Below are 13,865 nucleotides of genomic sequence, written 5' to 3'. Positions count from 1 at the left end.
TAGGAAGCTAATGAAGTGGCGTTTTTTTTTTTTTTTTGCATTTAAAGAGGTGCTTCAAATTTCTTTTTGTGCTGGCATTTTGTATGTCTTAAGTGTTGTTTACCTTGGCTCAAAATTTGCAAACTTTTTACATTCAGTCATACAGTCATCCTGCGAAATTGTGCGCGCCATTTTTCATTCTGTTTTGACGTTTCATAGACTAACGAGAATTCAGTTCATTGGGGGGAAAAAAACCCACAACTGACAGATAAATCACTAAATTGAGCCCTAACTGAGTCAAGGCTGAAGACTTATCTTTGCATCTCGCTTCATTTCGCTTTCCCTTCTTCTACTTTGATATTTCATGACCCGTATTTCTGTGTTTGTGTGCGCGCGACCACATTCGGCGTCTTTGATAACCACGCCGTCTGTGTTTCTTCAGAGACTGGCCTTTTCCAGAATGTCAGAGGTCAATCTTCCCACGGACATTATCGAACTGCTCTCTACCTCCGTCAGCTCCCTCCTTTCATCCACCCCTGCCTTCTTCCCTAAACAAATAAACAAATAAACAGCAGTGACTGCTGGGAAAACACGAGGCGTCATCAGCCAAAAGGGCATTCAACATGTATTCAGTGATGGTGAGTCAGACATTGAGGTCTTCCTCCTGTTTGTCCAAAAGAACCACGGGGACTTCTATGCCAAATTGATGCACTCAGTAACCCACTGAGAATACACACAAACACACACACTTTCTCTCGCTCACCAACACACACACACACACACACACACACACCCTGCGTACAGGAGACTTTCTCAACATGTGCTCTTGTCTCATTCTTGTCTTTCATTATGTAATATTGTAGCAATCGTGTAGCACAGTTTCACAACACAGAACAAGGGGCATAGATGAAGATCCCATGTGCGAACTTTGATATCCAATATTGCATCAGATCGATTAAAACAGTGAATTTACAAAAAATATGAAAAATTCCCCCTAAATGTTCCCAGAGCTGTACGTGTCGCTTTGGAGCCAATGGCGTGGTTTTGAATAGCAAGAATGAACTGTTCCCTAAAGATAAAAATGATCATTAGGTGCAGTCGTAGATGAATCTATTAGTTACCACTCCCAGAGCCCACAATGATCTTTAAACACTCAATATTATTTGTTTTGCTTGATAAATGTCTTTAATAAATAAACGACTATTACTGGTTATCACAATTGTTGTAGGTGAATTGTTTGCCAGTTAATTTCTCGATTAATCCAATATATCAGGTGGTGAAACGATGTTGCTGACACCCACACAAGTACTGAATATTCATAATCTCCTCTTCTTTGGAACTAGAGTTTGTAAATTTCCTGACATACACATTAGAAGAAGTGAAACTATTGTGTTGTGGAAAAATGTGTTGACACATGTTTTACAAGTGAAGTTGCGGCTTTTCCCAGTACGTCACACAGGTATTGACTTTCAGATGTGAAAAGGCTTCTACTAAGATTTTTAACCGTTTGTTTTAATCCTCCTTCCAGACGGTTGGGGCTGTTTAGACAACCACAGGAAAGCTTTTTAACGTCCGTTCAGTACACTTTTGAGTAATTACTACTTAAAGTGAATGTCCCACCTGCCCAGAGGTCTCTGCCTGTTGAAACTACTTTATTTGCAGCTGCATTAAGTTTATCCTATAAGACCTCAACCAACAATGTACTAATGATACTATCAAGTACAGTCTGGGTAATCAAAGCCTCATACTGTTTATTCCTCTGTGCCATAAGGCTCCACTGTTGTCCAAACATGTCTGAAAATGAACCACTCTGTTCCTTTATGACACTGAACTCAGGCCCTGTAGTTTATTTTGACTCCGTCCCACATTCACTGTCCTGCTGACTGGATACTCATTATTAGAGCACCAAATGTGTATTAATCCTCCACTGAGAATAGTCCCCACCAAATGAACTGTTTACTACTGTTGGATAAAAATGCCCTGCTGTTTTAGGAAGTTATAGAGACGTTTTTACTGTCTCTCTCTCTCTCTCTCTCTCTCTCTCTCTCTCTCTATATATGTATATATATATATATATATATGTATATTTATTTTTAAAGCTTTAGGATTTAAGTAGGAACAAATGGGCGGGGCCAAGTGCCACAGGTAGCATCAGGATGTCAGAGACCACTAAGAGACGGACTAACACATTGTTGGTTTTAGTCTTTCTATGGGATTTGTCGACTATATGAAAAATGAAGAATTACACCAGCTTTATACTGTCATATCCCCATATATGTAATTTTGCCGGAAACACTTATTCAATTAATTGATCTGTAGTTTGACAATCAGACAATCAGGATTTGTTGCTTTTCTCTGTCTGATGTAATAATATGTGATTAGACAAGACAAGCGATTTGATGATGTCAGAAAATTGTGATTGTGATCTTTAAGTGTTTTCAGACACTTTATAGACCAAGATGATTAACCAAGCAAATAATCTGATAAATAATGAAGCTAATAGTTGCAGCCCTGCTTGTATCCACTCCACTTCATACTCCACTCAAAACTCAGCTTTGAACTCTCAACTTCCTTTTGTACAACACTTAAAAACACATCTCTGTTATTATGTGCCTCTTTTCCACTACTGTGGATATAGCTGCAGTAATGCTTTTTTGACATTCACTAGATGAATAAATAAAGCCGTTCTATTGGCATTATTTCTTCAAACAGGAATGCTAATATCATATTTGAGCCCAAAGGGAGTTTTGTCCCAGTGGGAATTAATCCAAATCCTGGTTTAGCTAGACTCACTAAAAGACAAATAGGTTTGTTGTTCTTTCCATTATGCTTTGCAGCCTATAATTATATCCCAGCTGTTGTGGTGTGGAACCAGATTTGTAATTATTTGTGCTAGAAAGACAATGCTGTGCTTCACATGTTTCCATTCTTTGCTGCACAATGAAATCCTCCCAGTTACTGTACCGGCCTAACCCTAACCTTACCGTCCTACACCCATTTTATTTCCCTTTTGAATCCTCTCCTGCTCGTCTCCGTCCTTTTGTTCAGACTGATAATAATGCGTAGCGACTGTCGAGGTGCAGTGACAGGCTGTCGAGGAGACGGGACAGAGGAGTGAGAACTGGACCGGAGAGGAAGCGTCCGTGGCAGGCGGACTGTTTTGACCTTTACCATGTGATTCCCCTCGTCAGCTATGATGACAAGTACTGCAACTGTGTGGGAGACGAGGCTGGAGCTGTGTGTTTTTTTTTTTTTTAAGCACTGGGCTGATTGTCTCATCCAGAGAGATTTACAGCAGGTACAGTGGTTGGTAACCAAGGTGCCCCTGGTAGTTTCCCTGCATGAGAAGTGTCAGAGAATTAATAAAAACAGCACCTAAGGACCATGGTAGTCTATCATCTCCATCCTTCATCTTTCCCTTCATCTTTCTACGCGTTACTCATGAAAAGGTTTTCTTCGCGTTGCTTGTGGTCCTTCTGTTGTCAGCTGTTTCCTTTGGTAAAGAGATGTTTGATCCTTAACCTGATAGTGGAAGAGAAGAAAAGTGAATTCCTGTATGATGCTTTAATGGACGGCTTGTGTTTCAGCCTTTGCAGAAGTAGACTTCTGCAGAAATCCCACTGGTACTCGCATCCATTTACTGAATAACAATGAAGTACTGTTTGGTTATTTACTGTAAGTTTATCTCATGAGAAATTTTGAATTCGTTCAGTCGCTACATCATGCAAGTAATGACCCACCGGACAGTTGTTTACTGCACCTCATAGCTGCGGTAAATCAAGAGGTTATGCTTCGATTTTTTTTTTTTTAGCATCTCTGCAGCCCTGACTCTGCGTGGATTCAACACCCCACGTTCGAGGAGTTTTAGGACCCTCCAACAGCCATAACCCTCAACCACGACGTCCGATGACGAAGGCCCCGTGTCATGAGCAGTGAATGTCTCGTCAACTTCCTGATCGATCCCACCCTGCGAGGGAAAACGAGCCACTGAGCAGATAAAGCCAAATGATGCAATAAAAGAGACTGACATCATACAAACCGCATCAAACTGCCCCACTGAAATAACAGATGGACTTCTGTTCACATTTTGGTATAAACCATGCAGCACACTGCGTGTTAATACCAGAGTGTAGCTACTGTATGTAAGTTTCTTTAAGCAGTAGTTCAAATAAGCTGGTGTGGCTAGAATTTAGCTTCTTCTCTGATGAATGGAAACTTGTTCCTCCAGAGACTACGGAATAGATTTATTTATTTAGTCGCAAACAACAACAACAAAAGCTTTTTACCTTCAAACAGCGGGAGATGTGATCTTGATTTAGAAATGCGACAAAAGTGCAAAAGTCGCCCGGTTCTCTGTTTTTGTCTTCCTGTGCTTATATCTTTCGGTCTGAGTGTCCCCTCTCCCTCCCGCCGTCACCCCCTGCCTCCATAATGGTTTTCCTCAGGTGCTTCGGTCCCGTCCCAAATCGACCCCTGGCACCCGGCCCCCTCCCCCCTCCCCCCTCTCCATCTTGAGTCCACTCGGCTCCAACAGGTGAAAGCAGAAGCTGCACTTAGCTGCTCTCTCCTCTATCAGAGAGAGAAAAAAAATTGATTTGTTTTTATTCATAGGTTTAACCTCTCCTGGCCACTTTGATCTTGTGCTGGAAAGCCTTGGGCTTTCAGGAGAAGGGCCCTCGGTGTTTGTCGCCGAGTTTTTTCACTGGTTGCATCAGTAGTCGGGGGGGGGACGGCACTTGTCCATTTCAGTGTTGGGATGCGAGTGCTGAAAGAAAGATGAAAGGCAGTAAGTGGGGTGGATTTGGAGGCGGGCCCAGGTGAGATGAGAGGGAGCTGAGGGTGGAGAGGTGTGTTTGGATCAGGGGCTGCAATTTTTCTGTCCACTCTGGCTGCCTTTAATCTTTCCAGTTGCCATTAGAGGTTGCATTGGAAGCTGGAGTGTGTCTGTGTATCAGCACTTGTGTCTAGATGTCATCATATAACCCCTGTCCTTGTCTTGGCTGTGGGCTTTTCGGTGACTGTTTTCATCAGAGACTGTTGGTTGATATTTTGTAGTCGCTCTAATCATATTAAAAGGATTATTATGTGAGTGCATATACAAATCGTCACATTTGAGACGCTGGAACCAACAGTTTGTCCTGTGTATCCCTTGTTCTACGTGTCCTGGAAAAATACCCACCTTTTTCTTTTTTTGATATTTTCTAATGTCAGACAGTTCACCTCTCTCCTCTGTCAACACATTGTGTCTGCCACTGTCATCCCCAGATCTCTATTCTCTCTGTTGATGTCTCCCTCAATTTTCATGTCTCTTTTCTCCCTCCCTCTCTTCTCTCCTCTTTGTTTGACTGCTTGTTGTTTCCTCCTCTTTATATTCATTCCTATCTCTACATCTTTTTTTCCTCCTTCTTCTGTCTTCCCTCCCTGTCTTTTCCTTCTCTTTTGTCTCTCTGGTCCTTTGTCAGCCTGCCTGACTTGGCCTTTTTCCTGTGTATCATTCTTTGACATAATGTCTATTTTTTTTTTTTGGTTTGTTTTTTCCTTTGTTTTCTCCCTATCTCCTCTTGACTCCCCCCCAGCCAGCCCCGGCAGGTCTATTTTGGTGGTTCACTTTCTGTCTCTGAAGCCCTGGAGATGAATTATTGAACAGACTGACCCCCCTGGCTGCACAGCTGCTGTTTGGGTGCGGGGTGTGTGTCTTTTCTCTGAATCCATTTCAGTTCTTTAAGTGCTTCTGGTCTTGTACGTCTCTGTGTTTTTGAACACTTTAAGCGTTCCTGTCTCTGTGTGTGTGCGCGCCTTATGTCTGCGTAGTGTTGCTTTCTTTGTGTGTTTAAACATTAGGAAACCTGTGGCTGAGACACAAGTTGTACCTGCACAATCTCTTCTTTCTTCAATGACTGTCAAATGGAAGAAATCCAACATAATTCTGTTTGTGTGTGTTTTCGCACTGATGACACTTACAAAAATAGCAAACCATTTTCAGTCTCATCGTGGGCTGAATTGAATTTCTTTTTTTAACAGCTTGTCATCCAACAAAACACAAAGCTGCACTAAACTTTTTATACAAAGTAAAGATGGAGCAGGAAGCGGATGACAGATTACCAGGATCACAAGGTTTTGAGACTCACACCATCATGTGCACATTTGCTCCAGGATGCCCTCGTATATTTCACTTGCGTACCTGTTTTTTAATTAAAATGGTGGCTTGATTTCAAATAGTTTGAGCCACTGGATCAGGATTGTTCCCGATTCTGACCATTTTACATGGATCGGGTTTCAGCCCGATGTGACTGATCCACACTTATTTTTCAAGGACAGTACAAAAGGACATTAGTCTCATATTGGCTCCCTAATATCTTGTTTTTGTGTGTTGTGTTCTGATCATATGGAACAAAAGATATACAGGTCTACAAAGTTTTGATGCCTTTTATGCTTTTAAATTGTTTTCATGCAGTTTCATTCACATGATTCACAGTAAGCGCCCAGCTAAGCTCTGTTTAGGCATCATGAATCAAAAATTAACACAAGAAATAAAAAAAAAAAATGTTTTCAGAGCTTATCGTCAATCCAAGCTTTGTTTTGGAGATGAATTGCAAATGTTTCACTGGGAAGCTCTCGCTACATGTCGACAGCTTCTCATCCATTTTGCATTTTTCCAGGCGGAACTAATGTTTATCACAGGGATTTATATAAGAAGGGAAAAGAAGCAGAGAAATATTAACAGGCGTTGATTTGATGAATGTATTCTTTGCTTGTAAACTGTCCACACATTGGTCCGCTCAGCTTTATATAAAGAACGGGCGGACCTCTGATGACTTGTTGATCATGTTGCTTGTAGTGTGAAGAGACGGCTAATGAACAATAAATCTAATTTCAGTCTTATTGTGTGTTTTCCACAGGCTGTTCAATCTGACTCTGAAGAAGCTGATCATGCTGAAGGAGCTGGATAAAGATCTCACCTCGGTGGTGATCGCCGTCAAACTGCAGGTACGAGACTAAACGTACAAAACGATCCCTAGCTGCTAAAACTGTTTGTTGCTGAGTCTGAATTTGAAGGCAAACAAAAATGACAGGATTAGTTAAGAACATAATTGAAGTCAACCGCAATTAGATTTTAGTTTTCATGATATAAAAAAGCAGTTCCAGCTGAATGTACGATTATTTAATTAATGTTTGTAACGTCTGATGAAACTCTCCCGCAAATAAATAATAGTTAATCATTTAAATCAGACTCAGCTTTAATTCAACAATTATTTCTTTAGCTTTAATCAGCAAAATCGTATTTTAGGACTTAAAGACTTGAATTTCACTTTGACTTGAGTTTGCCAAACCGATAGACCAGTGGATGTTGAAATGCTGCTGAATAAACCACAAACGTAGCACTTTTTTTTTCTGTTTTCTATTTCTGTTGTGTTGCGTTGTTTTGTTGAGTCAGGTTATTGGATGTGGACACACACTTCCTTCTCTTCCTTTACAGCCAAAAACAGTGTCTGCCACTTCTCCACAGTTGGGTGCACAGTAAATTACTTTCCCCGTATTCTTGAGAGAATCAGAGATGTTTCCATCTTTCTTTAAGTATTAAGTTAAATGTTGTTTGCTCAGCTTTCTCCAGCTTGTCCTAAATTGATACTTTATAATTATTATTTTTAATAAAACAGTTTAAGATGGTTAAATTTTTAATGTTGTTTCTCCACTCCCCAGTTGTTTTCAGTCTATATGATCTCCATTTTTTATTTTTTTTTTTATCTTAGTAAACCAGTAAATTCTCTGTTTCTGGGACATGAGACACTTTAAGCTGTTTCATTTCTTCTTCCACTTGCTCAGTCTTTCCTTTCAGCTCCCTCCTATCAGTCAGTTTCATCTTCTTTTTCATCCTCCTTTGTTCCCTCACTCCTCTCACTGCATGTGGTTGATGAGAGTTTCTTGGCTCTCATGATGCTCTGTCTTTTTGTCTTTTTTGTCTCCGTCTCTCCTCCTCCTCCTGTCGCCTCCCCAGGGCTCCAAGCGGATCCTGCGCTCCAACGAGATCCTGCTGTCCTCAGCGGGTCTGACAGAGACCGACCTGCAGCTCACCTTCTCCCTGCAGGTAAAGACAAAAGGTTCAGAGAGGTCAGGGGCCCGTCAGTCAAGAGCAGACAAAAACTTTGTCCTCGTGGTGTTTTTGTACTTCCAACAGAAATGGACAAAAATAATAACCTTTGATGTCTTTGATGCATCAGTACCCACATCAACACATTCTCTAGCTCCAAAAAAAAACAGATAAATTAAGTTTTGATGTCGAGCTGAAATATGTAGAATTTTGGGGGCAGGTGTCATGTACCTGTTTTTTTGTAGAAGATCACAGGGGCCACCGTATGTGATGCACAGCTCTGATCAGAGGTGGAATTATTCTCTGTGAACAGTGAGGGTGATAAAATATTTAGAGAATAAAAAGTTCTGTTTGCAAAGGAGCAGATGAAACCCCACCACCACCACCACCAAGAAAAAAAAAAGCTTTGCCCAGTCCATCCAGGAATTGGTCATTTTCTGAACTAAAAAAAAAAGAAGAAACACAAAAGTTAGTCAATCTGTAATATTTGCAAGAACATATTTAAAAAAAAAAAACAATCCAAATTAAATCTTGTGCAAAAAACTGAGAGTCAAACTAGAAGAAAGCCAGCCAGTTTCATCACTGCTGTTTTCTGCTACAGAAGAATCCATTTCATAAACACTAGGGGCAAAGGTCAAATAAATATGATGCCTTGTTTCTTCACAAACAAACTTGCTCGTCATCACAGGAGGAGGGTTTTCTTCTCCTAGTGCTTGTACAGGTGTTGCTTGTTTTTGTACATGGTTGGCAACACAACATGACACACCTTGAACACCTGATCCAGGGTCCATAAACAGCCAGGGAAAAGTCATAACTTTTCATAGTTCATTTTCATTATTGAATATATTAATGCAATTTATCGTGAAATGACAAAGAATATTTATCGTCACAGGCCGTTAAAATTCATTTTGAGTCACAATAATCAAACAAAAATGCCCTTAGATCTTGGACGGACTATATTCCGATTAGGTGAAAGGGAAGTGCATGAGTTTTTGTACGTTACGCAGTTTTTATGCAGTTGGATTTATTTTGTGTGAAGCCTCCGTTTCTGTCACAAACCGCGTTGAACCAAATCGGTATCTACTGATTTGCTTTTGCTCAGAAACACGTGAAAGGCTTCGTCTTTGTCACACATGTGCGGAGATGCTGCGCGCACTAAAAACCTCTGCATACATCAGCACTGCTCACATACAGCGTCTAACATTCACTCTCTCTGTGCATTCAGCCTGAGCACGGTGAATGTAATTCCCAGGAGAGTTTCCTCTGCTCTAAATCATCGTTTCCAATTTCCATGTTTCTAAAAGGTCAGGGAGTTTCTCTCTCTGGATTTTACCGGTGCACTGAGCCAGACGCTATATATTATACATTAAAGTTTCGACAGCAGCAGCACTGCGGAGAGGAAGCCTATTAAAACCGAGCAGCGGAGTGATTTCATGTCTTTGAACAATGTTACAGGAGTTGGTTTTGTTCCATTTATAGCGCAGCCGGTGAGATCCTTAATGAATGGCTTATGTCATAGTTCGGATGAGACTAAGTGGTTCGACACTTCAGGACGCCAGAGACGGGTCAGCGGGTGTGGATGCCTTATGCAACGAGCCAGTTAGGTTGACCCAATTATTCTGACCTGGGAATCATCAAATGTCTTTGCTTCATCGCTCTGAACCCATCTCGCAAGTGAGTCACCCACCTGCGAGCTATTTTTGCCTCTGGCTGGGTTTTCTAACGTATGTATTTCCGTGTTGTTTGCACCTGCAGTATCCACACTTCCTCAAGAGGGACGCCAACAAGCTTCAGATCATGCTGCAGCGGCGGAAGCGATACAAGAACCGCACCATCCTGGGATACAAGACGCTGGCCCTGGGCCTCATCAACATGGCCGAGGTATCACAACTTGGTTCAGCTATCAAGCGGTATACATGGATGTATTATCCATGGCGCTATACCAGTGAAATGATGTTTCTTCATTCAAGAAATAGAGGCAGTTTTACTAAAATACAATTTACTGTATCTTGTTGCTTTGTTGTGTTATCAGGGCTTATTATTCTCTATTTTCTTATTCTTCGTTTTTATTATTAGAAATAGTTAATACAGTAAATCAAATTTAAAAAATAACACCTGAAGCACAAACTCTACTGTTTTTTAACTCAACTAGGGTCTACAATGATTATTCTATTTTTATTAGCTCGTCAGTTTAATCAATAAAATGTTTAGTCTATAAAAGTTATGGAAATTTACCCATGACAATTTCAACAGTTTAAAACTCATAAATATTCAGTTAACTGTGACATAAGCTGAAGAAAAATGAGCAAATACTCACAACTGAGAAGCTGAAATGAGAATCTTGACTTCCTGTCCTTGTTTCAAGAGGATGTAATTTGCTGTAAAGAACGATGAACAGCGTCTCGTTGCAGCTGCAAACAAAAATTTTGGATTCATGCGGACACAAGCTGCAATCGAAAATGGGCTTGAATTAATCTGCTGCTGTAAAAAAAAACAAACTAACAACAAAAAGCAGCATGAAACGACACAGCACAGAGCGACTGCACTTTAAAGTGTTGTCCAAACGAATGGACTCATTGACGTTTGCAGGAGAGATGGAGGAAAGGCTTCATGCATCCACACAAAGCTCCTTGTTACAACTCCCCCCGGAAGATTTTTGTGTATTTTCAGCAGCGAGCACCTCCACAGCAGCAGATGGAGGTTAAGCTGCGTATCTGAGGGCACGTCAGCTGTGAGTTGTTGAGTCAGCGGAGTCTCATCCTTTTCAGCCGGACAAATGTCCCTGCTGATCTGAGCTGTTGACCCAACAAACTACCGGTCCCAGGCTCATTTCCCTAAACATGCAGCCTCTGCCTCCTGCTTCCTTCCAATCTGAGTTTAACTTCATTTCACTAAGTGTCGTCACGACCTAATATCTTCTCTCACGCTGCTTCTCATGCAGATCTGTCATTTCACATTTCCTCCATCATTCAGAGAATTTTATTCACAGCGGTTGCCTTTTGAAACTTATTTAGCGCTAACCTTCATCTAAACTCATTTCAAGCGAGTGCACTTTAAAATCAAACTCGGATTTTGATCTTTGGCCTAGCGTTCTCTTCTCCGCCACCATAAATGGCACCATAAATCAAACATCCCATTAAATTTCAGTCTCTTCTGCCAAAAGCTTCTTGCATTCTCTGTCTCCCACAATAAGAAGTCATTTTAAAAGGGTTGTGATTTATGGTCTGTGTGTGTTAGCGAACTTGGCCGTGCACACAGTGGCTCTCACGTGGTGGCTTTCATAGGATTGGTCTGTGAGTGAAGTCGGAATTATTTACAGAATAACACACCTCACCGCAAAACACTTTACGAAGAGAAAAAGACATAAACACAGAGATGAACACACAGAGTTCATCAAGAGGCAGGTTTGGTTTCCAGAACGACAGTTAGTTGAGTCTCTTATCAGAAGCAAATGAAACAAAATCCAATAGTAGAATAAGCTGGTGTAGTACAACCCTAAGGCAAAATGCCAGACCTGATGAAAAGGCTTCTTTATCTAAAATAGTGTGCCGCAGTTTGGTGATGCCTTCTGGCCGTCTGTCCCTGCATGTAAAGTAAAGTCAAATTTTATTCATGAGGTCTGTTTCCACAGACAGGTTGGCTGCAAAGTGCCTCGCAGAGGGCAAAGGACACAAATGCAGACTCATGCGCACCAAAAGCTTCAGACTCATTTCCTTGGCAGCCACAGCGAAACAAAGTGTTTGCATATTCTGCCTGGAGCTCTGTGTGTGTGTGTGTGTGTGTGTCGGAAAGATAATATGCTAAAGGGGACACACTCGGGTTTTCAGTTGGTACATTCTCATTCGAAGTCGCAAAGAAATGTCATTTTGAAGGCATTGTGTTTCTTTAATATGACAGGTAGTTTCCACTGACCCAGCAGGGACTGCGAGGATGAACTGTTGAACCTTGGAAATTCAAAAATGCTTTGCCTGTAAATTTGAGATGTTATCAAAGTGAAACCTTGAAAATTTTCCATCACGTTTAACTTCGACATCCTAAAATGTAGTATGAAGCTGAATTTGTTTTTGTTATCAGTCATTCTTTTCTCTTTCTGCAGTGGTCCAAAACCAGCCAAGTATTTCATTTAGCATCATATATGATGAAAAAAAAAAAAACAAGTAGTAATTTCTGAAATTTGAGAAGCTGAAAATGTTTGTGGCAACTATAAATCCTGCTGAACAGTAACACAAGCAGACGGGAGACAGTTAGCTAACATTAGCCGCACTAAGCTCAAACTAGAATAAATAATGCTGTAGCAGCAAAACCCCTGAGCGTATTTAGTTGAACAGTTATTAATTGCACCTTTCACCCATAAGAGACATGTTTTTCTTCTTTCAAAAGTTCCATAGTGTGGCAGCTTTAAAGCGTTGCTAATACACACAGTATAGACTGCAAACTCCACAACAAATTGTGTCACTTAAAGTCACAGGTTTCCTCTAATGTCACTGGAGGGAGGTTGTTATTTGATGTTATTTCTAGTTGTTATTTTTAAGTGCCCCATGATATCACCACTAAAAGTCCATTATTTTTCAAGAAGTAGAAGTGGGTGAGATTAGATGAAAATGATAAGGTTTAAAATGTTTTTGCCTGGTTGCTTCTGCTTTTCCGATACTGAGACAAAGTCATTTCTAATTCAGTGAGACGTTAAAGCAATAGCACTTCATTGTTTATGTAACCAGCACTCATAAGTCTTCAGTAATCAGAGGCTTGTGCTGCCTGTTTGTCTCTCTTGCAGTCTCACACTCCCTGACATGATTTAATAATGCAACATCATGTAATTTTTTTGTTTTTCCATTTAACTAGATTTGCATAACTTCTCGCTGCTGCTTCTCTGCCACCCGGAGCACCTAATGCTGTGCAGTAATGGAGAGAGAAAATAGTCCCATTTAAAAGCCGTAATTATCTGTGTGATAAAAGTATATTTTAGGAAGGAATTCACTGCATGCTGTTCGACGTGATGCATTCCATTAGTCATGGCAGTAGCAGTAGTTTAGCCCTTTTTAAAATGAATTTTAAAAAGCTGTCGCAGGGTTTCAGGACATGAACCTGGAGTAAATCCGTCAGTGGATTTAGTCTCTTCGTGGATAAAATCGGCAATAGAGAAAAAAAAGTAAAATTAAAGCAGTTTCTCATGAATATGCACATTGCATCTTCGTGATGTTTGCCTTGTCAGATTTGCATAATTGTCTCTCTGACTGGAAAATGGTTGAAATTAGCAGCTGCAGGAGCTTTTAGAAAGCTGCCGCTCGAATCATGTGCAGCAGGTTAGCTGAACCTCATCCAGCTGAATGGATGTATAGCACTATTGTCTCTCCTTAATGTGTGGCTCAGGCTGTCTCCATAATAAGCTGCTCAGACTTCATTAACTACGTGAGTGTGACCAGACTTGCTGAGAGAGGCTGGGTGTCATTCATTTAGATACACAAACACACTCTCACAAACACACTCTCTCACACACACACACAAACACAGGAGAGACGTGACGCTGCTGTTTGCTGCAGCCGCAGAGCCAAAACGATTTTTTTGCTGCCTCACATGTTCGCGTTTTATCCGTTGTCGTCGTCGTCGGTCTTTGATTATGTTAATCCCTGACTGCTATTTTTGTTTATCTTCTTCAGCCTCCTTTCTTTTCTTTTTTTGCCTCCTTGTTCCGTTATCATCCTCTCCTCGACATCTGCTCCTCGTCTGCCCTCATTTCTTCTCCTGCTGCTGTCTAACCTGTCTCTCTCTGTATGTCTCTGTCTGCAGAGCCGTCAGT

At 41.0% G+C, this 13,865-nt stretch overlaps 1 protein-coding gene across 2 annotated transcripts in view; it reads left to right on the top strand.

Annotated features, from left to right (window-relative positions):
* The window catches only part of pacs1 (phosphofurin acidic cluster sorting protein 1), a 59,193-nt gene that overhangs the window by 25,040 nt on the left and 20,288 nt on the right, over positions 1-13,865 (top strand). For both annotated transcript variants that reach the window (XM_022764094.1, XM_022764093.1), the window contains exons 2-4: positions 6,879-6,966; positions 7,976-8,065; positions 9,824-9,949. In XM_022764094.1, coding sequence (XP_022619815.1) covers positions 6,879-6,966; positions 7,976-8,065; positions 9,824-9,949 — 304 coding nt within the window. The remainder of the gene's footprint in view (positions 1-6,878; positions 6,967-7,975; positions 8,066-9,823; positions 9,950-13,865) is intronic.

This window comes from Seriola dumerili, unplaced genomic scaffold, assembly GCF_002260705.1.
Source record: "Seriola dumerili isolate Sdu_G_001 unplaced genomic scaffold, Sdu_1.0 BDQW01000531.1, whole genome shotgun sequence".
Lineage (NCBI taxonomy): Eukaryota > Metazoa > Chordata > Actinopteri > Carangiformes > Carangidae > Seriola > Seriola dumerili.
This window is presented reverse-complemented; position numbering and strand designations above follow the sequence as displayed.